The 26,147-nt window shown below is 41.7% G+C and overlaps 1 protein-coding gene across 4 annotated transcripts in view; it reads right to left on the bottom strand.

The window, feature by feature from the left end:
* The window catches only part of TTC8 (tetratricopeptide repeat domain 8), a 59,431-nt gene that overhangs the window by 19,084 nt on the left and 14,200 nt on the right, over positions 1-26,147 (bottom strand). For all 4 annotated transcript variants that reach the window (XM_027972112.2, XM_042252845.1, XM_027972108.2 and 1 more), the window contains 6 exons: positions 19,704-19,824; positions 18,338-18,401; positions 18,051-18,210; positions 17,743-17,832; positions 15,212-15,256; positions 9,711-9,796 (listed from right to left, as the gene is read on the bottom strand). In XM_027972112.2, coding sequence (XP_027827913.2) covers positions 9,711-9,796; positions 15,212-15,256; positions 17,743-17,832; positions 18,051-18,210; positions 18,338-18,401; positions 19,704-19,824 — 566 coding nt within the window. The remainder of the gene's footprint in view (positions 1-9,710; positions 9,797-15,211; positions 15,257-17,742; positions 17,833-18,050; positions 18,211-18,337; positions 18,402-19,703; positions 19,825-26,147) is intronic.

The raw sequence follows: 26,147 nt of genomic DNA, 5'->3' as shown, positions 1-26,147 counted from the left end.
TTCTGGAAAACCTAATGATTAATTCCAACAAGTACTGCTCCCAATTAGACCAACTAAAGGCAGCACTCGACAAAAAGCGTCCGGAACTGGTCAACAGAAAACGCAGTCTTCCATCAGGATCGTGCAAGACCACGTTTGATGACCAGGCAAAAATTGTTACAGCGTGGCTGAGTACTTCCGATTTCTCTGCCATATTCATCAGACATTCCACCTTCAGATTCTCATTTATTTTGGTCTTTACAAAATTCTCTTAATGGAAAAAAATTTCAGTCCCCTGGGAGACTGTAACAGACATCTGAAATAGTTCTTTGCTCAAAAAAATAAAAAGTTTTGGGAAGATGGAATTATGCCTGAAAACTGGCAGAAGGTAGTGGAACAGAAATGGTGAATAAAGTTCTTGGTGAAAATTAAAAATGTCTTTTATTTTTAATTTAAAAAACAGAAGGAACTTTTTGGCCAACTCAATATAATTGCCATACAACATTATATCAACTTCAGGCATGTAACATAATAATCTGATATTTGTATATATTGCCAGATGATCACCACAGTAAGTCTAATTAACATCCATCCATCACCATCCATCACCAAAGATACAGAATTTTTTTCTTGTGATAAGAACCTTTAAGTCTTACATTGTTAGAAAATTTCGCACACACAAAACGGCATTACTAACCATGGCTGCCATGCTCTAGGTGGCATCCCCACAGCTTATTTATTTTCTAACTGACATCTGAACCTTTTGACTCCCTCTCCCAATCGGCCCACCTCTAGTCTCAACCTCAGGCAACTACCAATCTGTTCTCTTTATCTATGAACTTTGTTAACTTTTTTTTTAGATTCCTCATATAAGGGAGATCACAGGATATTTGTCTTTCTTTATGAGACTTAGTTTACTTAGCATAATGCCCTCCAAGCCCATCCATGCCATCTCGAACAGCGAGATTTCACGGGCATTAGACTGTCTCCATATGTTGGCTATTAATGCTGCAGTGAACATGGTGATGAGGATATCTTTTATTCAAGTCAGTGTTTTCATTTATTCAGACAGATATCCAGAACAAGGATTGCTGAAGCACATGGTACAGCAATTTTTAATTAACTTAAAACTAATTTTAAAATTTAATTAATTTAAAATTTTAATTTAAAGCACATTTTTAATGTTTTCAGGAACCTTCACACTGTTTTCCCTGTGGCTACACTAATTTACATTTTCATCAACAGTTCATGAGGGTTCTCTTTCCCTCACATCCTACCAACACTTGTGATTTCTAATCTTCTCAATAACAGTCATTCTAACAGACGTAAGATGATAATCTCACTGTAGTTTTGACTTGCGTTTCCCTGAGGATTAGTGATGTTGAGCACCTTTTCATGTTGGGCCTCTGTATGTCTTTTTTAGAAAAAAGTCTTTTCAGAGCCTCTGCTCATTTTGTTTTATTTTCTATTAAGTTTCATGAGTTCTTCATATATGTTTCAATCAAAGCTTGTCCGACTCTTTGCAACCCCATGAATTGCAGCACACCAGGCCTCCCTGTCCATCACCAACTCCTAGAGTTTACCCAAACTCATGTCCATCGAGTCACTGATGCCATCCAGCCATTTCATGCTCTGTCGTCCCCTTCTCCTCCTGCCCCCAATCCCTCCCAGCATCAAGGTCTTCTCCAGTGAGTCAGCTCTTCCCATGAAGTAGCCAAAGTACTGGAGTTTCAGCTTTAGCATCATTCCTTCCAAAGAACACCCAGGACTGATCTCCTTTAGAATGGACTGGTTGGATCTCGTCGCAGTCCAAGGGACTCTCAGGAGTCTTCTCCAACACCACAGTTCAAAAGCATCAATTCTTCGGCGCTCAGCTTTCTTCACAGTCCAACTCTCACATCCATACGTGACTACAGGAAAAACCATAGCCTTGACTAGACGGACCTTTGTTGACAAAGTAATGTCTCTGCATTTTAATACACTGTTTAGGTCTGTCATAACTTTCCTTCCAAGGAGTGAGCGTCTTTTAATTTCATGGCTGCAGTCACCATCTGCAGTGATTCTGGAGCCCAAGAAAATAAAGTCTGACACTGCTTCCACTGTTTCCCCATCCATTTCCCATGAAGTGATTGGACCAGTTGCCATGATCTTCGTTTTCTGAATGTTGAGCTTTTAACCTACCTCTTGAGAAATCTGTATGCAGGTCAGGAAGCAACAGTTAGAAGTGGACATGGAACAACAGACTGGTTCCAAATAGGAAAAGGAGTACCTCAAGGCTGTATATTGTCACCCTGCTTATTTAACTTCTATGCAGAGTACACCATGAGAAACGCTGGACTGGAAGAAACACAAGCTGGAATCAAGATTGCCGGGAGAAATATCAATAACCTCAGATATGAAGATGACACCACCCTTATGGCAGAAAGTGAAGAGGAGCTAAAAAGCCTCTTGATGAAAGTGAAAGAGGAGAGCAAAAAAGTTGGCTTAAAATGCAACATTCAGAAAACGAAGATCATGGCATCTGGTCCCATCACTTCATGGGAAATAGATGGGGAAACAGTAGAAACAGTGTCAGGCTTTATTTTTGGGGGCTCCAAAATCACTGCAGATGGTGACTGCAGCCATGAAATTAAAAGACGCTTACTCCTTGGAAGAAAAGTTATGACCAACCTAGATAGCATATTCAAAAGCAGAGACATTACTTTGCCGACTAAGGTCTGTCTAGTCAAGGCTATGGTTTTTCCTGTAGTCATGTATGGATGTGAGAGTTGGACTGTGAAGAAGGCTGAGTGCTGAAGAATTGATGCTTTTGAACTGTGGTGTTGGAGAAGACTCTCGAGAGTCCCTTGGACTGCAAGGAGATCCAACCAGTCCATTCTGAAGGAGATCAACCCTGGGATTTCTTTGCAAGGAATGATGCTAAAGCTGAAGCTCCAGGACTTTGGCCACCTCATGCGAAGAGTTGACTCATTGGAAAAGACTGATGCTGGGAGGGATTAGGGGCAGGAGGAGAAGGGGATGACCAAGGATGAGATGGCTGGATGGCATCACGGACTCGATGGACCTGAGTCTGAGTGAACTCTGGGAGTTGGTGATGGACAGGGAGGCCTGGTGTGCTGTGATTCATGCGGTCACAAAGAGTCAGACACGACTGAGTGACTGAACTGAACTGAAGTTTTACTTTCATCAAGAGGCTTTTTAATTCTTCACTTTCTCCCATAAGGGTGGTGTCATCTGCATATCTGAGGTTATTGATATTCCTCCCGGCAATCTTGATTCCAGCTTGTGCTTCTTCCAGCCCAGCGTTTCTCATGATGTACTCTGCATATAAGTTAAATAAGCAAGGTGACAATATACAGCCTTGACGTATTCCTTTTCCTATTTGGAACCAGTCTGTTGTTCCATGTCCACTTCTAACTGTTGCTTCCTGACCTGCATACAGGTTTCTCAAGAGGCAGGTCAAGTGGTCTGGTAATCCCATCTCCTTCAGAATTTTCCACAGTTTATTGTGATCTACACAGTCAAAGGCTTTGGCATAGTCAATAAAGCAGATATTTTTCTGGATTTCTCTTGATTTTTCTATGATCCAGTGGATGCTGGCAATTTGATCTCTCGTTCCTCTGCCTTTTCTAGAACCAGCTTGAACATCTGGAAGTTCACGGTTCACGTATTGCTGAAGCCTGGCTTGGAGAATTTTGAGCATTACTTTACTAGTGTGTGAGATGAGTGCCACTGTGCGGTAGTTTGAGCATTCTTTGGCATTGCCTTTCTTTGGGACTGGAATGAAAACTGACCTTTTCCAGTCCTGTGGCCACTGCTGAGTTTTCCAAATTTGCTGGCATATTGAGTGCAGCACTTTCACAGCATCATCTTCCAGGATTGGAAATAACTCAACTGGAATTTCATCACCTCCAGTAGCTTTGTTTGTAGTGATATTTTGGTCCCTATAGCTCTGTAATTTGGTTTGAAATCAGGGAATGTAATGCCTCTAGCTTGTTTTTCTTTCTCAGGATTGTTTTGGCTCTGTGGGGTCTGCTGTGGTTCCACACAAGGTTTAGAACTGCTTGCTCTACTTCTGTGAAAAATGCCACTGTAATTTGATAGTGATCACACTGAATCTGTAGATGCTTCAGGCACCAGGGGCATTTTTATAATAATTCTTCTTCTAATCCAAGAATGTGAAACATCTTCCAATTTACTTGTGTCTTCGTCAGTTTCTTTCATTAGTATCTTACAGTTTTTGGTGTACAGGTATTTTCATCTCTTTGGTTAAATTTATTCCTAGTTTTTTTTTTTTTGATGGAATTGTAAATGGGCCTGTTTTCTTAACTTCTTCGTTATTAACGTAAGTGAAAGCAAAGTCGCTCAGTCGTGTCCGACTCTTTGTGACCCGTGGACTGTAGCCCACCAAGCTCCTCCATCCACGGGATTCTCCAGGCAAGAATACTGGAGTGGGTTGCCATTTCCTTCTCCAGGGGATCTTCTCAACCCAGGGATTGAACCCAGGTCTCACATTGCAGGCAGACGCTTTAACCTGTGCACCATCAGGGAAGCCGTTAAATACAAGAATACAGTCTCTCAGAAAACCTCCTATAGGGACACAGAACTTCAGATCCAAGTACTAACATCAAAGATTTCAAGGGAGGAAAGGAAGCCAGGTTCAAAGTGGGAGGAGGCGGGAGAGGGGGGCGAAAGGGGTGGCCTTAAAGATGTCTCTTGCCACCTACAGATACCCAGGCATTATGAGACTTTTCCCTGGGCCTCCAGAGAAGGGAGGACTGGAACTCGGCCCTACCAGAAATCAGACCAGACCAGAACGAGAATTCGAGTTCTCTGCCAAGAGGAGGTGATCAGTCTCCAATCCTCAGCTCAGGCTAAGGATCCGCCCTTAGACCAGATTCCTGCATCCAGGACCGGGGGACTAGAAAAATGGGGAATAGGAAGGGTTAAGGAGAGAGGTCAATGAAGTCTCTTGTTCCTTACCGGTCGGGGCACCCTGGCCAGTTGTCCGCGTCAGGAGGAGACCAGGGACAAAAGGGTCCCAGCTGTGGCTGCTGGGTCTGGTCCATTGGCAGGCAAGCTGGCCCCTGAGTACCCCGAGTGGTCAGGATGTCAGCCTCAGTGAAGAAGAGTCCCCGCCAGAGTCGCCATTTGTTGCAGGAAGGCGGACCCCTTCCAGGGCCCGAAACTGGCCTCTTGTCTAACACTCAGAAATGAATTGTCCGAGGAGACACATGTGCCGACATAGCAAGAGATTTTATTGGGAAAGGGCACCCGGGTGGAGAGCAGCAGGGTAAGGAAACCCAGGAGAACTGCTCTAGTTATTAATGTATAGAAAGCAACAGATTTTGTATCCTGCAAGTTTACTGAATTCACTTACTATTTCCAACAGTTTTTTGGTGGAGTCTTCAGGATATTCTATCTATAGCATCACATCCACTATAAACAGAAACAGTTTTACTTCTTTTCTGATGTGGATGCCTTTTATTTCTTCTTCTTGCCTAACTCCTCTGGCTAGGACTTCCAATAGTATGCTGAGTAAAAACGGAGCCAGTGGGCATCCTTATCTTAGCCTTCATCTTACAGAGCAAAAGCTTTCAACACCAGTGCGTGTGACTTCAGCAGCAGGCTTGTCATTCATGGCCTTTACTGTGTGGAGGTACATTCCTTCTACACCCACTTTGTTAGGAGTTTTTATCATAAATGGATGCTGGACTTTGTCAAATGCTCTCTCTGCATCTATTGAGATAATCAGATGATTTTTATACTTCACTTTGTTACTGTGATATATTATGCTGATTTGCATATACTGAACCATCCTTACATTCCTGGAATAAATCCCACTTACTCATAGTCATGATCCTTCTCATGTTCCTATTTCATTTATTTCTATTCTGATCTTTGTTATTTCCTTCCTTCCACTAACTTTGAGCTTTATCTGTTCTTCTTTTTCTAGTTACTTGAGGTGTGAAGTTAGGCTGCTTATTTGAGAATTTTCTTGTTTCTTGAACAGGCATTTCTTGCTCAGAACTTCTCTCTTAGGATGAGCTTTTGCTGCACTCCGTAAGTTCTGATGTGTTGTAATTCCAGTTTTCACTTGTTTCAAGTTACCTGTTTTGACTCTGCATAAGCCCATTTTTAAACTCTAAACAATTTTAAGGTAAACAGTTAACTACCACTTGAGTGATATAGCTATACCATTTTATTATTCCACAACATTTTCTTTCCCCATTTTTGTATCTGATACTGATTGTCCTCGTCTATGAATCTGAGATTTGTTCCTTGCTTAAATACAACTGTCCTGATGTCAACACCCACTTCTGCCCAGGGAACATTTTATTAACCATGAAATCAACTGCTAAAGCACACTTCAGCCTGTCCTTAATAGATCTGTGGGGCTTTCTCATAACTACTCATCCCAGACATGTGAGAGCTACTTAGGCACTTTATCATAGCGCTTTTATTTATGAAATAAAGACAAAACAGTATACAATATAGTCCATTATGTTATCTTCATTTAAAGACTTGAAAGAATAGCTGTGTCCTTTTTTCCTAACATAAACCTCAAGCACTGGTATAACTATACCCAAAGAGATGCTGGACAATGTGGGACAAAGAAGTTAAAGTGACCCCACAATCTGGCCTAAAGTTAGCAGATGTGTGATGTGGTAGAAGCCCCTACTGCTTCAAAAGCCCTGCACCTTTGACAAGGAATGTTCATAAAGTGTTATCAGAGAACACTGAAGTTCTGAAAGAACAGCATATTTATACAGAGTTTCAACTGAACATTTAAGTCTGAAACACATGGCTGAAGTTGAATCACTGAATTCCATGAACACCTATTTAGTTTGTATATTTTTAACTAATAAAGTTGTCTCTTGCAAAAAATAATTTTATAGGGATTACAATAAAGAGATACATACAAAAAAAATATGAAAACAGAACTAGATTTTAGAAAAAACAATGAAGAATAAAGAAATTAAAAAACCAACTAGCAATCAGAGCTACTGAAGTACCTGGAAACCAAAGAAAGGAAAGAAGGATGAGTCATATGTGTTTTATTACTATACCCTTAAGAGACCATTTCCTCTGATCCTATCAAAGAGGAATTCACCACATGGGTTCTTGTGCAAAGGAAATGGAATGGCGCCATGTATAAAGAACGCCTAGGAATAATGAAAACGTCAGGCAAGTTCATAAACATAGGACAATATCAAAGAGTCAGAGTCCAGAGATAATCTCCACCAAATGCCAGGGTTTTTCCTCCAATTTAATTCAATAAACATCGTCAAGGACCAACTGCACGCGCATTTAATGATGTTAAGGAGTTGCAAATATGAAGATAACAACCGTGTACTGAAGGCACCAATTAAGATGGAAACAAAACATGTTTTAAAAGAGATCTAATTGTATTACGGCCAATGAGGGAAAAAAAGCACTGTGAGAGCGCAAACAAGGAACAAACTAAGTCCCCGCGGCAAGGAGAGAACGGGCAGGATTTCCACAGTGAGGTGGGGTGGGGTGGGGTGGGGTGAAGGGACATCTCTGACGGACGCAAACTATGGGCACAAGCACACAAGAAGGAAAGCCCCCAGCATTTAGGGGAATGCGGAGTCGTCACGTTTAACCAAAAAGCAAAACACGAGACAGAATGGGAGAAGTGAGAAACGTGGGCAAAGCTATAGACTTGGACAGGCTCGCGGATGCCCCAGGTGAAACACAGATTTCATTTTGGAGGCAATGGAGATGAGCCGCAGAATGTCTGCAGCAGTCACTCTGACAGCAGTACTAGGGAGGACTGATCGGACAAGGAAACGGGGGCAGAAAACCTAGGTAAGAAACTAACATAGCGAGTCAAACAAATGACAGGCAAAGCCAGGAGCGGGGCACTGGAGCGGGGCACTGGAGCGGGGCACTGGAGCGGGGCACTGGAGCGGGCGTGGCTAGTAAGGGGGCAGCTGCGAAAGCCACTGCGCGGGAAGAGCCAGGAGCGCTCAGCCGTCAGGAAAGAGCCAGGAGCACTCAGCCGTCAGGAGCGGAGAGAGCGACGGCGCCCCGGGCGCTCCCGCCGGCACCTTCCCTGGCTGTCGCCGAGAGGAAGGGGCTCTTCCTCTGGGCTCGCCCTGCGCCCCGCACCTGCTTCTATCAGAACGGGAACCACATTTGCAAATGATTCCTGTTCTCTCTTCCGTTCAGCTGTAAACCGTTTGAAGGAGCTTCTCATTAAACATGGTACCGTGAGCGAATGAACAAACGAATGAAGGCTCCATACATAAAGAGGAGAAGCAATCAAGGAAACAGAGGAGAATGATACTTAACATAACAAAATACATTCATTTAAATACCATCTTACGTGAAGGAAAGAAGGAATCAAGTTATGCTTTTCTTTCATTATTACAGATTTCTGAGAGTTTTGCTTAGAACCTCAAGATTCCAAGCTTGTCTTCAGAAATTATATTCATAAGAGCTTAATGTTATAATGATCCAGAACTACCTTTTAGCAGAAAATACTTCCTCAATCTAACAGTAGGAAAAAATACTTCAGAGTTCTATGTGAAATATCTAAGTGGGAAATAGTCTTAATTTCAACAGCAGAAAAATAAGCATCCTTTTAATTCTATTAATATTTCCTTTTCCTCAGTGTTCAGTAACTAAAGTTAGTAACGACTGAATGATGTTCACGGTCACCGGTCTACCTTGTTTCTGAATAATAAAATACATTTATCTTCATAAAATATAACTATTCATTTGTTTCTATTTTTCAAATGCTCCAAGTGCATTTCAGTGTTAAGCAATCATTTCAGATCCTGCTTACCAGCTGTTGTGTAATGTACATAATACTGATTATAACTTTTTTGATCTCTCACCTGGCTTAAAAATGTGGTTAAAGGTTAAGTGAACTGGTGTAAGAATGTCAGATCCTAGGGAAACACTATGAGATTGTGCAGACGGTAAAGGAACTGGCATCAGAAAGCTGAGCTCCAAGTCTAGTTCTGCCGCTCACAGGCTACATGGAGTTGGGAAGGTCACTCTATCCTTCTGAGGCTCACGTTTTCTCATCTGCACAAAAGGCTACTAATAGCAACTACCTCCAAAATGCCGTAAGACTTAACTGAGATAAGGTGATGTATGGACCAGTTCTCTCTTCACTGTAAAGCACTTTACAGATGTGAGGCCGAAGAAGAAATAAAGATGTGAGTTAAGAGGAGCAGAGAACCAGGTCGATCCTAATCCCAGGTCTGTTACTAACTGGTTCCTGATACAAATCAGTTTCTCTGGCCTCGGCTTCTTCATCTGAAAAGGGTGTGATGGTCTCAAAGCTTCCCCTTCCCAGATCTAAAATTTCACTATTCTAACGGTGTCTTAGTGCCTTCACATATGTGTGTAGCCAGTCACTCAGTCGTGTCCAACTCTCTGTGGCCCCATGGACTGTAGCCCTCCAGGCTTCTCAGTCTATGGAATTTTCCAGGCAAGAATACTGGAATGAGTTGCCATTTCCTACTCCAGGGGATCTTCCCAACCCAGGGATCGAACACGAGTCTCTGGAGTCTCCTGCACTGGCAGGTAGATTCTTTACCACTCACGGGAAGCCATCACGTGACTGCTAAGCAAATGCTCTCTCAAGTAAGCCAGCAACACCTTGCTCACTTCTTCATGAGGAAAAGTTACTGGATTTGAGGCCCTAAAGTATGTTGCCGTTTCTCAGCCTTTGAAAAGAATCTGAATTTTACCTGTAGTAACATTTTCCAATCTGCACTTTCCACCACCAGTCCTTGTACTGAGAATGTTCCGTGGAAAGGGCAGCCAAATCCAAAGCCTTTGAAAAACAATTCATTTTCAATTAGGATTTTCTCTTCTGACAATAAGCAGAAACAATAAATAATGAAATAAACCGTATAATTAGCATCAATCAAAACATGCATTAGAAATCAGACAGAAACTCGAGTTGCTCATGTCTCCAGATGGCCCCACCAATTTTCCCTAAATAATCAGTTCCAGACCAGAGGGCTGACAGCAGATGAGAAGGAAACACTGATCAAAGGGAAGCAGATGTACAGTCTATCTGAATACAGCTTTAATATACAAAGTACAAAACTGGTATTAAAAAATTGTGAGTTTTTACCCCACCAAAATGCTTCCAAACTTAGTGGCAGTCAAGCCTTTACTGTGTGAGGTAGGCCCAAGTGCAGGCCCCACTTTAAAGACAGAGGTCGAGAAACAGGGAAAGATCAAGTATGGAGATAGAAAAAGGTTTAAAAACAGGGTCATGAAGAAGAGCTGGATTGGTGACTACCATCTTTCAACAACCATTGTCCCATTATTCTGACATCACCTTACGTTCCAGGAATCCTAAAGGTCAGGCTTTGCCTGCGATGGACTGAGAAAGAGCTAACTGCTTCCGTATTTTACGTGTACTTACCCCTTTCTCTCTAACGTCTGCTAGTTTGTCCCTTCTAGTGATTATTCAAGATCAGACAAAAATACCTAATTAAGAATTAGGATTCTATACCCAAAAAGCAGAAACCATTTGTACAGAGAGGAAGCAAATCAATCTTTAAACAAATGTATAGTTCACAGGAATCTGAAGCTCATGTAAAGATTTGGTTATTAGTTTTAAAAGAATTCTGATTTTTTATAATAATTTTTTAAAATTATTAGTTTTAAAATAATTCTGATTTTTTACTATCCTTTCTATTAAGATTGAAAACCTTTTATTCTTTAGTCAGTGTTAACATCATCACAATATCCAATAGCTCAGTTACAGTAACTTATATTTTCAGTTCTATAATCTCAGAAGGGAAATCAAAGTCCCTCAGTCATATCCGACTCTTTGTGACCCCATGGACTGTATCCCGCCAGGCTCCTCTGTCCATGGAATTCTCCAGGCCAGAATACTGGAGTGTAGCTGTTCCCTTCTCCAGGGGGGTCTTCCCAACCCAGGAATCGAACCCAGGTTTCCCGCACTGCAGGCAGATTCTTTACCATCTGAGCCATCAGGGATGCCCATAATCTCAGAATGTATCCCATATTATTGTTCTTCATATTAACTCTTATCTGAAATGAACGCCAAAAGAGTTCCTTGAAGCTCCTGCTGCAAAATTAATAACTTTCCTTGTGTTCCCCATCTTCCCTCACTCCAGGGGAGACTTCTAAATATGCAAACTATTTATAAAGGAATGGTGTCACATGCTGAGGTTCTAATGGACTTGAAAAATCAACATTTCTACTTGAAAGCTATGGAAATTAAAAAGAATCCAGAGATAAAAGTGGAAGTGAAAAATGAGGGGAAAAAAGGCATCATTTCAATTATCATTATCTCTAGAAATACCAGAAAACCATATTTCAATCAGCTCAGTTCAGGAGTACATTGTAAATATCTGAATCATATTCCTTTTAACTTAATCTTTTAGACCTGTTAAAGCAAACAGATCAGATTCACTTTCAGACTTAATATAACATTCTATTTTTCATAAAAATATGTCATTCTGAATTTTTTTATATATTCTAATTTTCCAAGATTAGATTTAGTGCTGACTACAGGCTGTTGATTTTGCTTTCAGATATGGTTCCCATATAGGACTCACATGCCCACATATTTGTCTAAGCCAATCAAGGAAATTAATATGAATTACAGATATAGAATAAAAATGGCAAAAATTACATGTTAATGATCGCTCTTCATTTGATGACTGAGGCTACACTAGACAAAACCACCATTATGATTTCAAATGGACCCTGCATCCCCTGAGAACAGGTGCCGACTTCTTACGCATCTTTGCTGTTCTTGAAGGGTGCCATGCTGTTGAGACCTTCAAGAATTAATTTCATTCTTTACTTCTGATTTATGCTGAAAATAGCTTAGGAATCAAACAAAACTGTCATCGTAATAAGATGCACAATTAAAAGCTATTAACATTTTTAAATTTTAAAGAGGTGACAGAAGAGCTGTATTTCCTTAAAGTCTTTGCTAGCTTTTTAAAATAAATGACTAGATACTTATATTTTAGGATCTTTGAATAAACTAATCAATCTAATATCTAGCTTTTAATAAAGACCTACAAGGTTATAAATAAGTTTATAAAAGTCCCTATGAACAGGGAGCCTGGCAGATCCAGACAGCAAAACACTTGTGAATACGTCCAACTCAGTGTCCCAGAGACTCTGCTAAGTAACAGTTGGAAACAGTGCCCCCAACGACCAAAGTTTAAACAGTCTTTCATTCACTACTGTGAGAGCTGTGACAACATCAGCATGATGAAATTAAACAGCTTATGGAAATAAAGATCCCAGAATCACCAATCCACACACCACTTCAGTTCTGTCAATATTGCCAACATTGCCCCAAAAAGGGAGAGAAAGGGAGAGACTTATTAAGAACCCAAAAGCAGAAATATATTTTTCCATAAAACAAATTGTTTTTTTCAATGTAGCTCCTTTTCTCACTATTATGTAAATGCCAAGATGTAGAGCCTCTTCAAGATGAAGCTATTAATAAGGATATCATCATCATGACCCATAACCAGCGTATGATCTATCAGTTTTCTGAACCCATCGCCTACAACTTCCCCCCTCTCACACTCCACTCCAGCCACACTGGCCTCCTCAACGTTCCTTAAATGATCCAAGAATGCTGATACCCAGGGCCTCTGCAGCCAGTCTTTCTGACTTAACGTGCTCTTCTTCCACCGAACCATCTAGTTTGTCTTCCTTCCTTCAGGCCTCTGTTTAAATGTCTTTTCGAAGTGAACTTTATCAACCGCCTTCTAAGTGAAAGTGAAGTCGCTCAGCTGTGTCCGACTCTGTGACCCCATGGACTGTAGCGCAGCAGGCTCCTCCATCCATGGGATTTTCCAGGCAATAATACTGGAGTGGGTTGCCATTTCCTTCTCCAGGAGGGTCTTCCCAACCCAGGGATCGAACCTGGGTCTCCCACATTACAGGCAGATGCTTTACCCTCTGAGCCACCAGGGAAGCAGCCGCCTTCTACCTCATCTAAAATAATATCATCCTCCATGTCATTATCTATTCCCTTCCCTGTTTTCCCTGCCTTATTTTTATACTATTTATCCCACGACATTTTATATATTTTTTAGATTTGCTAACTGTCTCCATTCCTTGCCCAACCAGAACGTAATTTCCGAAAGAGCAGAGAGTTTGCTTCACCCTGTAGTCTCAGGGCCTGGAACAGTGCCTGGCACACCGTGGTAGCTCAGAATGTGTAGGAAGAAAGAATAAACATCTCTGCAATCAATCAATCAATCTTCAACAAGTCAAGAAATCTGTGATGTAGTAATTACAAACATTTACTCATTTATAAAAGGGGATGGTATTTGAATGTTTCTTTTTAATGACAATATATGTGATTTCACATATCACCTTATAATGCTCTAACCAGCTTTATATTAAGTGAAAATGACATGTACTGTACTTAATTTTATTGACAGCAACGTGAAGGCAATGGCAACCCACTCCAGTACTCTTGCCTGGCAAATCCCATGGACAGAGGAGCCTGGTAGGCTGCTGTCCATGGGGTCGCTAGGAATCAGATACGACTAAGCGACTTCACTTTCACTTTTCACTCTCATGCATTGGAGAAGGAAATGGCAACCCACTCCAGCGCTCTTTCCTGGAGAATCGCAGGGACAGGGGAGCCTGGTGGGCTGTCTATGGGGTCGCACAGAGTCGGACATGACTGAAGCGACTTAGCAGCAGCAGCAGCAGCCTGGTTTCTCAGTCATTCCAGCCTTAGTTTCTCTTTTCTCTGTGCGACCACATCCACCATCACTTCCTTACAGATAACCACCATACTCAGTATATCTGGCCCGGGCTCTGCATTTTAGGGGAACAGCTTCTGATACATGCAGTGGCATCTCCACTTGGATCAGCTTTCACAGTTTCAAACTGAAAACGCCTTCCAGTGGGTTATGCAGCTTCTTTACAGTCTAACCTCCTTCCCTAACAATCCTTCCAGTGGGTTATTCGGCTTCTTTACAGTCTAACCTCCTTCCCTAACAATCCCATGTCTGTTAGTAAGACAGTCGCTCTTACAGCACCTTCAGGAGGCAGGTCTGACCTGGCTCTCTCCTTTGTCTGCCACACCAAATCCAGTATCACATTTTGTCACTTCTTTCTGACAATGCCTCAAAATGCTCCCACTGTTTAGGATATGGCTTATTTATTTCTCATTCCATATCCTCTTCATGTTTTTACCCTTCTTTTACATTTTCTCCCTCCCTTTCCAAAAAAAATCTTACTGGATTTTTACTAATATCATCCCCTGGTTTTTCCCCTTGATATCTCGTAATAATATCACAACCTGGCAGTTACCTTTCTAACTGTTTCATTGTGTCAATTTTATTTCCTCAGCTAGATTACATGGCTTACAGAGGCAGAAAAAAAATGTATTTTTATACGGCATAATGGTTGACACATAGAAAACACAACTGAGAAAAATGCTTTTGTCTCCCTGCATACTTAATACATCGGTATAAAGCTTTTCCTGTGAATAAAAGAATGACAGAAAATACTATCATCAGACACTGTAGAGTTAACTACATTTGATCTGACAAAATCTGTGAAGTTACTACTCGCTTGCATATTAGCATGTAAAAATTACCACAAATGGAGAAGTCATATGCACGTAACCTTAAAATTCTCTGTTAAAAGGCTACCAAGATGATTGATTATTGATTACTGTTGAATTTGGGTGATGATTGATGCAGGTTCATTATACTCTCATTATACATTCTATCTGCACATTTGAAATTTTCTATCACAAAATGTTGAAGGGGAGAGATGGGAACTTTACCAAAAAAAAAAACCAGAAATACTGCATTAATAAGCAGATTCTTTACCACTATGCCACCAGGGAAGTCCAATACAGGTGTCAGTAAACTTATAATCACTATACAAACCAAAGAAGAAAATGGATCCACCATGCTATTAGCATAAAAAACAAACTTTAACGAAAACATATTATACAGCGTTCTCAATTACCTATACCTTGCCCTTTAATGGAGATCGATTACTCCATGGATCAGGCACAAGTCTTACTACTTCTATAGTTATACAAACTTTCCTACTGAAACAAACAGTGGATTTGAAAGTATGAGTAATTCTCCAATGTTTAATAATTCCAGCTGTTTATAAGGTAATAAACAGGACATTTCCAAATCGAAATCCCCCAAATCAGAAAAATTACATTAAAAAATAGAGCAAATTCAAAACTTACAGTCTTAACATCATTTTCATGATGAAAGATATACTCAAACAGAGCCTGTGAAGCAAAAATACAAACAATACATTACATTTTATTTTAACGAAGGTGCTCTATTGTTACAGCAAAACCCAAAGGCTATTTTGACAGCAGCTGGATTGAACCGAAATAACGAAGTCCTCTAAAGTGCCTGGAATTTATGAGTAAAGGGTATATCCATACATTTGTTACAATCACTCATTTTAAAACAAGGCTACTTATAACTGATGCCTGTTTTTAAAAATATGAACTGCAAAGTTCAAGAATATGAACTGGAAAGCTCAATGGTTTTTTTTTTTCATACTACACATGCTATTTTATCAGAAAGAAACAAATGAAAAGACCAACCTTAGGACTGCCATAAAATTGCGTGTATTATACAGTGATTATGATATTAATAATGACACCTCAGACATGGGAAAATCTGGAAGCTCTTTCTGAAACAAAGTAGAGTTTGACTGCAAGGTAAGATGTTTTTCCTAATATGCAGATGTCTATGTGCAGCAAGGCTGAGAACCATTATTCTAATACTGCCCCCAACTCATCTGGATAAATAAGCATCTACCGGACTGCCTCTTGGTGGTACTACATTTATCCATAAACACCATTATTTTACACATGCAAAGTGTACACTTCTACCCCCAGAAGATATCAAGGTTATTAACAGAGATCACTTGGAAGCAACCAAAAAAAGAATAAATCAATCAAGATAAAGCCCTCTTCTAAAAAATCCATTCCTAATTCTCCATTTGTTCAGTTATTTTTTTAAAAAGTTGTGAGTACAGCTCATGTCCTGAGAAGTTAAGTCAAGGCAAGTTGGAGACCAAAGACAGAGAAACTTGGCATTATCTCCGCAGCACATTAAATAAGTGCAAAATCTAGTTCAGTTTGAAAAACATAAACCAGGTCTGTCCTGGAAGCATCCTGATTTAATTGAGGGAAATGCCTCCACTGATTACAATCCCTCGTTAGAGAACAGCATGGTATCAAGTAGCCAATGAGCCACCTCTGATAAATGGCCTGAAAGGATAAGCAATCAGACATTCCTCATAAAGGTAAAAGAAACAAGCAAAACTTTATGACTCTGCTAAATCAAGCTGACTAGGCCACTATCAAATAAGGAACGAAGGAAAACGTCATCGGCATTGTCACCGTCTGATTTCCTGTTTACCAGCTAGCATTCCTTTTTCTGACTTAAGTTTCAAGTCTGTATGACTAGAGTTCTTTTTCACCTTCCCTAGAATGTTTGTGTGTGAAAGTCGCTCAGTCGTGTCCAACTCTTTGCGACCCAATGGACTATTCAGTCTATGGAATTCTCCAGGGCAGAACACTGGAGTGGGTAGCCTTTCCTAGGGGATCTTCCCAACCCAGGGATTGAACCCAGGTCTCCCGCTTTGCAGGCGGATTCTTTACCAGCTGAGCCACAAGGAAAGTCCCTAGAATGTTTAACATTTAGTAAATGTTAAACACCAGTAGAACTGATAATAGGAATGAGCTCAGCACTCATGCATGGAATTCATGGAATTACAGCTAAAAACCTGAGCTAGGCTTATATCAGTTTCTGGAAGCTAACTGCTCCTGGCTCTGAATTATTCTATGCTCACCTTCAAATTCTTTTCTACTGGAAAGGTCAAGAATATCCTTCTTTCTTTTCCTCCCCCTCCCTCTTCTCTCTCTCTTTCTATCACTCTTTCTCTTTAATTTAGAAAAGAATTTAGTAGTTAGTTGGCTTGCCATTGTCTGGCTTAAGTAATCTTTATTGAGATGCTGGATTAATTACTAATTAGAAAGAGAACATTTTTCTATCTTCTTTTTGACAGTTCTAAAATCCTATGAGGATAGAAAAATATTTTTCTGAGAGTAGTCCAAGCTAAAAAAGAAAAATACACACATACAGATGACACCCTAAACGTCATTACCCAAAGATGGTGCTGTGTATCTGCTTCCTTTGTTATGAGTTGCTATTCTTTATTAAGAGAAAAGGAACTTCCTATTATGACAGCATATATGCTTTATTTCTGACTGACTTTCCTTAATACTAAAAGAAAGTTTAGATATTAGAGTAATTAAACATTTCCATTTCAATCAAGTCAGAGTCTTTTTTTCTTCACAAATTTTTATCCATTTCCTGCAATGCTATTATGATAAGTGCCTCATAGCTCAGTTGGTAAAGAATCCACCTGCAATGCAGGAGACCCTGGTTCGATTCCTGGGCCAGGAAGATCCGCTGGAGAAGGGATAGGCTATACCCATTCCAGTATTCTTGGGGTGTCCTTGTGGCTCAACTGATAAAGAATCCGCCTGCAATGCAGGAGACCTGGGTTCAATCTCTGGGTTAGGAAGATCCCTTGGAGAAGGGAAAGGTTACCCACTCCAGTATTCTGGCCTGGAAAATTACGGACTGTATAGTCCATGGGGTTGCCAAGAGTCAGACACGACTGAGCGAAGTGACTTTCACTTTCACTTTGAACATCACTTCATAACATAAAATAACTTTAAGTACATACCTTTGCCAATTTAGGTTTCTGGGCATATTTTGCTAAATTCAGTCTAGATAAATTTATAAAAGGTCCATCAGGACTTGTGAGCATGGAGGCCTGTGGGGAGAAGCGACAGAACAAGAAATACTGAAACTTTCTCCTGAAACAAGAATTTAATTTAACGTGCATGAGATCATAAAGCCCACACAGGCGAAAAAGAATCACCTTCAAAAATCCTCCATATAATTCCCTACTATAGAAAGAGTGGGAAATGATAGAACATTACATAAATTACTTTGGTCATCCAAGGCTACGGTGCAGCTGCCAGAACTTACCGTTCCCAGCCTGACAAATCTCCCGGACGAGCTGGAGATGGGGCGGGCGGTGTAGGCGGTCCTCGGCGTTCTGATGGCCTGCTCCATAGTGCCTGGCCTTCCGCTTTGCGTGCTGGGCCTCAGGAAACCTGTAATGGGTCTTCCAGCTTGAGTGACCGGCCTGCGAAGATTGTAAACCGTTAGTGTCCGACGAAGATCAAGAAAGGAAGGCTCTCATAACAGTCTGGTCGGTATTTAGCAGCGGTGGTGGAAGGGGTGGGGAATGAAACAGGAGTATACTAACATACCTGACAGCGGGGCTGGGCCCTCCTGTCTGACTAGTCCCAGGGAGTTTCAGAGATGTTCCAGGGCCTAGGAGATCAGATGGCAAGTTCAATTCATATATTATTTATTAATCTGTAAAAACTGTCCGCTAACGCAATTTTCACAAGTGCGCTGGCCTGATGGAAAAGACCTTAATAACAAGGACTGAACCTAGTAAAATGTGTTTGATTAATATTTATTGAGTACCTAAGTTACTTTTGTTATCACATTTAATCTTCACACTAATTCTGTACAGTAGATAGTACTAACCCATTTAGCAAAGGCTTAGAGACTTAGGTAAACAGGTCAACCTGTTAGCAGAGCCAGCATTCACATTCAAGACAAGACAGGCTCCAAAGCTCTGACGCATCAAAATGAGAGTTCTATACTCCCAGGTGGTGCTCGTAGTAAAGATCCCGCCTGCCAAAGAAGGTAAGCCATAACAGACCCAGCTTCGATCCCTGGGTTGGGAAGATCCCCCGGAGAAGGAAATAGCAACCTACTCCAATATTCTTGCCTGGAGAAGACCATGGACAGAGAAGCCTAGTGGGCTGAAGTCCCCAGGGCCGCGTGGAGCCGGACACGACTGAAGTGACTCAGCAGCAGCATACTCATAGTTTATTTTTCATACAAACTTCTTCTCCCAGGAAAAGATCATTTACCCCCAATATCTAGAATTTAGATATTTTAACTCCAAAAGACCAAATGATAGGGAAAAGAGACACTTTAAAACAGCTATTACCTTCCAAACATGTATAAATGACTGACCACTGTCACAACTAAGAAGTTACCAGCAAGACCACCATATGTCATGGTGATCACCCAATGCCATTCACAGCAGCACACCTGCAGGCTTGGACTAGGCCACTGTGGCAGTCGTGATGGGCGTCCTCTGCCGAGCCACTCACTCACTCCACCACCTCACATCATGCATCACAGCAAAGCATCTTCAGCTACTACAGTGATGCTTTCAAATGGTCAACTTTTAGAAGTCCTCTTAGAACACTTCTGTTGTTCGGATGCTTTCCTGTGTTTACAGACTCTTGGATACACAATCTCTCGTTATATTAGATCAGACTGAATGCATTTTTATAAAACATGTTTAAGATGTATAATTTCTATTGAAAAACAGTTAAACATCAACCTCATACTCTGAGATAATATAACTGAATTGTGCTTTTGTACCATTTAGGCAGAACAGAGGCCACTTACTTGAGGGAGTATTTTTTCATACATACGCGTTTCATGTATAAAATGTCCTATTTCTATTACCCCCAAAAAAAGTGTATAGAGAGCATTTTCCGCCTCCTAATGGCATTTCATTTACTTGGCTGGAAAATCAACACTTACGGGGAACCTGAGCGATCGCATTCTCATCCAGCGTCATTTCCGCGATTCCTTCCTGATCAACGTCAATTTCATCCACGTGCACCATTTCGGTCAGTGCTCGCGCCTTCAAAATCCAGGCTGCCTAATAAGCGCGGATAAGACAAAGCAGATCAACTCGCGCTGGAAGGAGTGCAAAGCCTGAAAAGCTAACCATCCTTTATCATTATCTAATTTTTATCAAGCATATTTACCACACAGTGCATAGTACTGATTTAAAGGGCTATGTCTAGAAACTAATACAAGAAGACAGGGTCATTATTAACCAAGAAACAACCTATATGTATCAACCACCTAGGACACAACAGTGTGGCGACTGCCTAGCGCTCTTCTAACACGCCTTTTTATAAGTGAAAGAAGAGCTTTATAGAAAGTTTTACTAGAATAGTACCTTGAGAACAAATGAATAAAGCTACAACCACAGTGTTCTGTCTTCCTCCTCCAGAGCCAGGTCCTTCACGAAAACTTTCCTGATGGTTGAACTCTAAACCTACTCCCCTCTTACCTTTCTCATAAAGCAGTCTCTTTATACTTTTATTATTATGTATGCACCATATTTGACAAACACTGTAATTCCCTGGGCATCTGTTTGCCCTCCCTTCCCCCAGAACACAAGCGTTTTTACCTTGTTCACTTTGAATTTTCTGTAACACCTATGGTTTTTGTACACAATAGCTGTTTCAAAACTGTTGACTTGAACTAAGATCAATTTTTGCCACTTTTTAGTAACTAATCAACACAATCTCAGTTGCTTTGTGATCTAGTCAGTAGAAACCCTGCTAGAGAGTGGAAGAAAAAGAAAATGGAAAAGATAATTAAGGAGTCTAGAAAATATCTTACCAGCTTTGCTTTACCTTGAGAAATTAGATGTAAAGCTGTGCACACTGAATACCTTATTAAACATTTAAAACGGCTTGAACAGAAAAGTTTATCTTTCTGCCTCAATAGAAAAGTGAAAGTTGCTCAGTCGTGTCCGACTCTTTGGTACCCCCATGGACTGTAGCCCACCAGGCTCCTCTGTCCATGGGATTCTCCAGGCAAGAATACTTGAGTGGGTTGCCATGCCCTCTTCCAGGGGATCTTCCTGACCCAGGGATCGAACCCAGGTCTCCTGCATTGCGAGCAGATTCTTTACCGTCTGAGCCACCAGGATAAGCCCAAACGTTTGTTAAACATTTAAAACTGCTTCAACAGAAAAGTTTGCCTTTCTGCCCCAATAGAAGCAGAGAGCAGTAAAGCTTGGTGCCTGTGGAGAGAAGGGCACCCTTGAAGCAGCAGTACAGGACCGACTCTCAAGTGGAGAGGAAAAATTTTTTAAAGAAAAAATAAGTAAATAAAGTGGAGAGAAGGTAGCAGCAAGGAGAGAAGGTAGCAACAAGGAGAGAAGTGAGTCCTCATCGCCCCAGGAACCGGCTGTGAAGCATGCTGTAGACGGACAAAGGGACAGAGAGAGGCACAGACGGAGGCAATAAGACGTCCAAGGGCTTATCAGGGTCTCGAGGTGAGCTCAGTCACCAGCCTGTACTGGTGGAGGACCTCATCACATAGCACTGCGATATAGGTTCTGAGAAGGAATCACGAGCACATTAAAGCATGGATCCTAACTTCCTTGAATGTATCACCTACCGGATTAAACGACAGGGCCAAGGAGCGTGTGACGCGTGATGAATGTGCAACATGGAGACAGTTTCACAAGAATTAGAAAGCAGAGCTCCTCTTGTGGGCTGGAGTAACTAGAATGTCTTTTTTTTTTTTTAAAGAATAAAAGAAAGTCCTCAGGCTTTCCTTTTAATGGAAACAAAGAAGGCTGATTTCACAACATATTTAGGCTCCTCGAGGGAAATTACATTTGACTAGATTGTGGGATGTGGGGCTTGTACTTCTCTGGCTGAGGTTTACTGGATTCTTATCAGATAACTTAAAATATTTCAAATGTTATGTGTAAATTCAGCACAACTGAATGGGCAGAACATGGGTCCAAAGAACTGATTTGTTTGTTAGAAAAAGTCAGTTTCAGTTGGAGCTGCATCTAACTGTGAGAGCCACCAAAGGGTAGAAACCTGAGATCTTCACTCACAAAAAAGATGAGGAAAAATTGCCAGATCTATACAGCTGTCTGCAGGGGTCACAGAAGTTGTCAATGGCTTGGACTTAGAGTTTAACTTTGAGGATGAAAGTAAGTAATCCTGATTTATCTTTAAGTCCTCACAGTTTATGCTGTCCTGCAAGTATCAAAAGGCTTTTTTTCCTCTTTTTTTTTTAATTTTTATTTTTACTTTACTTTACAATACTGTATTGGTTTTGCCATACATTGACATGAATCCACCATGGGTGTACATGCGTTCCCAAACATGAACCCCCCTCCCACCTCCCTCCCGTAACATCTCTCTGGGTCATCCCCATGCACCAGCCCCAAGCATGCTGTATCCTGCATCGGACATAGACTGGCGATTCGTTTCTTACATGATAGTATACATGTTTCAATGCCATTCTCCCAAATCATCCCACCCTCTCCCTCTCCCTCAGAGTCCAAAAGTCCGCTCTACTCATCTGTGTCTCTTTTGCTGTCTCGCATACAAGGTCATCATTGCCATCTTTCTAAATTCCATATATATGTGTTAGCATACTGTATTGGTGTTCTTCTTTCTGGCTTACTTCACTCTGTATAATAGGCTCCAGTTTCATCCATCTCATTAGAACGGATTCAAATGTATTCTTTTTAATGGCTGAGTAATACTCCATTGTGTATATGTACCACAGCTTTCTTATCCATTCATCTGCTGATGGACATCTAGGTTGTTTCCATGTCCTGGCTATTATAAACAGTGCTGCAATGAACATTGGGGTACACATGTCTCTTTCAATTCTGGTTTCCTCAGTGTGTATGCCCAGCAGTGGGATTGCTGGGTCATAACGTAGTTCTATTTGCAATTTTTTAAGGAATCTCCACACTGTTCTCCATAGTGGCTGTACTAGTTTGCATTCCCACCAACAGTGTAAGAGGGTTCCTTTTCTCCACACCCTCTCCAGCATTTATTGCTTGCAGACTTTTGGATTGCAGCCATTCTGACTGGTGTGAAGTGGTACCTCATTGTGGTCTTGATTTGCATTTCTCTAATAATGAGTGATGTTGAGCATCTTTGAAGGCTTTTTTTCAAAAGGATATTCTTTGCTCCGCACCCTCTGGTGGATGGGAAGGACTGTGGCACTTTTTGTTCACATAGGAAAGCAAGACACGTGCCTCACTGGTTCCTTCTCACATTCCCAGGGGGCATACACTGCACCCCAGGTCCTGAGAACAGAGCTGGGTAAGCCACAGCCCAAGTTCTAGCTTCTAAGAATTTCAGTGTTACAGTTCAGTTCAGGTCAGTCACTCAGTCATGTCCGACTCTTTGCGACCCCATGAATCACAGCATGCCAGGCCTCCCTGTCCATCACCAGCTCCCAGAGTATACCCAAACTCATGTCCAGCGAGTCGATGATGCCATCCAGCCATCTCACCCTCTGTCGTCCCCTTCTCCTCCTGCCCTCAATCCCTCCCAGCATCAAGGTCTTTTCCAATGAGTCAACTCTTCACATGAGGTGGCCAAAGTATTGGAGTTTCAGCTTCATCATCAGTCCTTCCAATGAACACCCAGGGTTGATCTCCTTGCTCTCAAGAGTCTTCTCCAACACCACAGTTCAAAAGCATCAATTCTTCTGTGCTCAGCTTTTTTTATAGTAAAACTCTCACATCCATACATGACCACTGGAAAAACCATAGCCTTGACTAGACAGACCTTTGTTGGCAAAGTAATATGCTATCTTGTTATAGCTGCAAAGTAATATGCTGCTTTTTAATATGCTATCTAGGTTGTGCCGGGAGCCAGCATGAGGAATCCCACCCGTGACAAGGTCATGTGGCAGAGATCTGATGGGCAAGGTCGAGTCAGATCTCAGGTTTTCCCCCTGGTATTTCCTGAGCATGTACCCCCAAAAATAAGAATATGCCTGCCTTATTGTATTGTACTTTTCCACTCTCCTGACACATTCTGGAAAAAGTCATCTCAAGGCTTTGGTCTTCCGCATTTGAAAGGGTGTTTCAATCTGAAAACCCCTCTGATGGCTTTTTAGCCTGCCTGCAGGACTCCTACAGCTGCGCGTGTGATTGTTGAGGCCTCCCAACAACGGGAGGCACAGGAAGCTTAAAACATCCTAGGAATGTAGGGGCTTCCAAGGAGTCAAAATCATTAGAATAGGACTGATTAAAGGTTTCATTTGTTGAGCCAATACTTGCTGCCAAATTTTCATATCTTTTATTTGTAGAGATAGTTGGTATATAGAAAAACAGGTAGTAGACCTGGTATTAGCAACATTAGATCTTTGAGTTAATTACTTTCTTTGTTATAACCCACTGCACCTTTGTTCTACAGGAATGTAACTTTATTCAGTACTTTGAGGGTGATGCAGAGTAAAGGAAAAACTCTTCTAGGGAAAAGGAGTTTTCTGGTTGATAGACAATTATCCAGGAAGAGAGCCATAAAAATGTTAACAGGCCTCTTGGCCAGAAGATAATGTAAACCACCTGAGACCTTTTGTATACGGGAGGTTATGCATAAAGCAAGCCTCGTCTCAGTGAGGGTCAGGACTGCTGCCCCTACATATCTCTGCATATTCCATTATTTCTTTATGTACAACTTGGGGTATATACGCTGATTTTGAAAAATAGTTTTTGGAGTCTTGCTCCGATGCTGGGTTTCCCCACGTCGTTCCTTTCTCCCTTTTTCTGCCGAATTCCCATCTGGGCGCGGAGGCTCGCCATGTCTGCTTACTTGTCCCGGCTTCTAAGATCCATAAGAGAGCGAGCCCAAGGCGGGGCACTCTCCGATATTCAAATGGGCGCCGGCGGCCTAACGTAGATGGTGCAGGTTCCTTGTCTGGAACGTCATTGGCTTTCCACGTAAACCACGTTATTCAGCCTCTTTTCTCCACTTAATTTTCCTACTACACTATTTCTTCCTAATCGAATCTTATATCTCTAAATACATAAGTTTTCCCCGCCTATCCGTCTCCCCTTTGAATCACCCTGGATCCACCGGGGCTGGACCCCGGCAAGGTTGGTCATAACTTTTCTTCCAAGGAGTAAGCATCTTTTAATTTCATGGCTGCAGTCACCATCTGCAGTGACTCTGGAGCCCAAAACAATAAAGTCTGACACTATTTCCACTGTTTCCCCATCTATTTGCCATGAAGTGATGGGACCAGATGCCATGATCTTCGTTTTCTGAATGTTGAGCTTTAAGCCAACATTTTCACTCTCCTCTTTCACTTTCATCAAGAGGCTTTTTAGTTCCTCTTCACTTTCTTCCATAAGGGTGGTGTCATCTGCATATCTGAGGATATTGATATTAGTGTTACAGAGAGGGTGTAAAAACAAAAATCTGGAACATAGCAGAGAAAGGCATCCAAATGCCTTGCCAGTTCAGTTCAGTGACGTCGGACTCTTTGCGACCCCATGAATCGCTCCACCAGGCTTCCCTGTCCATCACCAACTCCCAGAGTTCATTCAAACTCATGTCCATTGAGTCAGTGATGCCATCCAACCATCTCATCCTCTGTTGTCACCCTCTCCTCCTGCCTTCAGTCTTTCCCAGCATCAGGGTCTTTTCCAATGAGTTCATTCTTCACATCAGGTAGCCAAAATATTGGAGCTTCAGCTTCAACATCAGTCCTTCCAATGAACACCCAGGCTTGATTTCCTTTAGGATGGACTGGTTAGATCTACTTGCAGTCCAAGGGATTCGCAAGAGTCTTCTCCAATACCACAGTTCAAAAGCATCAATTCTTTTGACGCTCAGCTTTCTTTATATATAGTCCAACTCTCACATCCATACATGACTACTGGAAAAACCACAGCATTGACTAGACGGGCCTTTGCTAGCAAAGTAACATCTCTGCTTTTTAACATGCTGTCTAGGTTGGTCATAACTTCTATTCCAAGGAGCAAGCATCTTTTAATGTCATGGCTACAGTCACCATCTGCAGTGATTTTGGAGCCCCCAAAACGAAGTCTGCCACTGTTTCCACTGTTTCCCCATCTATTTGCCATGAAGTGATGGGACCGGATGCCTTGGGGTGGAGGGAAAGGTGAAGAGTTCAGCACCCAGGCGAAGATAGGAGAGCGAGTGCCAGGTGATATGAGGAGGAGGAGGAAGCCCCACTTTGGAGCTAATCTGGAGAAACTAAAGGGCGGGGCTCGGCTGAGGAGAAGCTGCTTGGGAATAAACTGGAGGGAGGGAAGGGAAAGGGAAGTCACTCAGTCGTGTCTGACTCTTCGCAACCCCATGGACTGCAGCCTACCAGGCTCCTATGTCCATGGGATTTTCCAGGAAAGAGTGCTGGAGTGGGGTGCCATCACCTTCTCTGGAG

The sequence above is a fragment of the Ovis aries genome, chromosome 7 (assembly GCF_016772045.2).
Source record: "Ovis aries strain OAR_USU_Benz2616 breed Rambouillet chromosome 7, ARS-UI_Ramb_v3.0, whole genome shotgun sequence".
NCBI classification, from domain to species: domain Eukaryota; kingdom Metazoa; phylum Chordata; class Mammalia; order Artiodactyla; family Bovidae; genus Ovis; species Ovis aries.
Note: the sequence above shows the minus strand (reverse complement) of the source record. Positions and strands in the feature narration are given on the sequence as shown.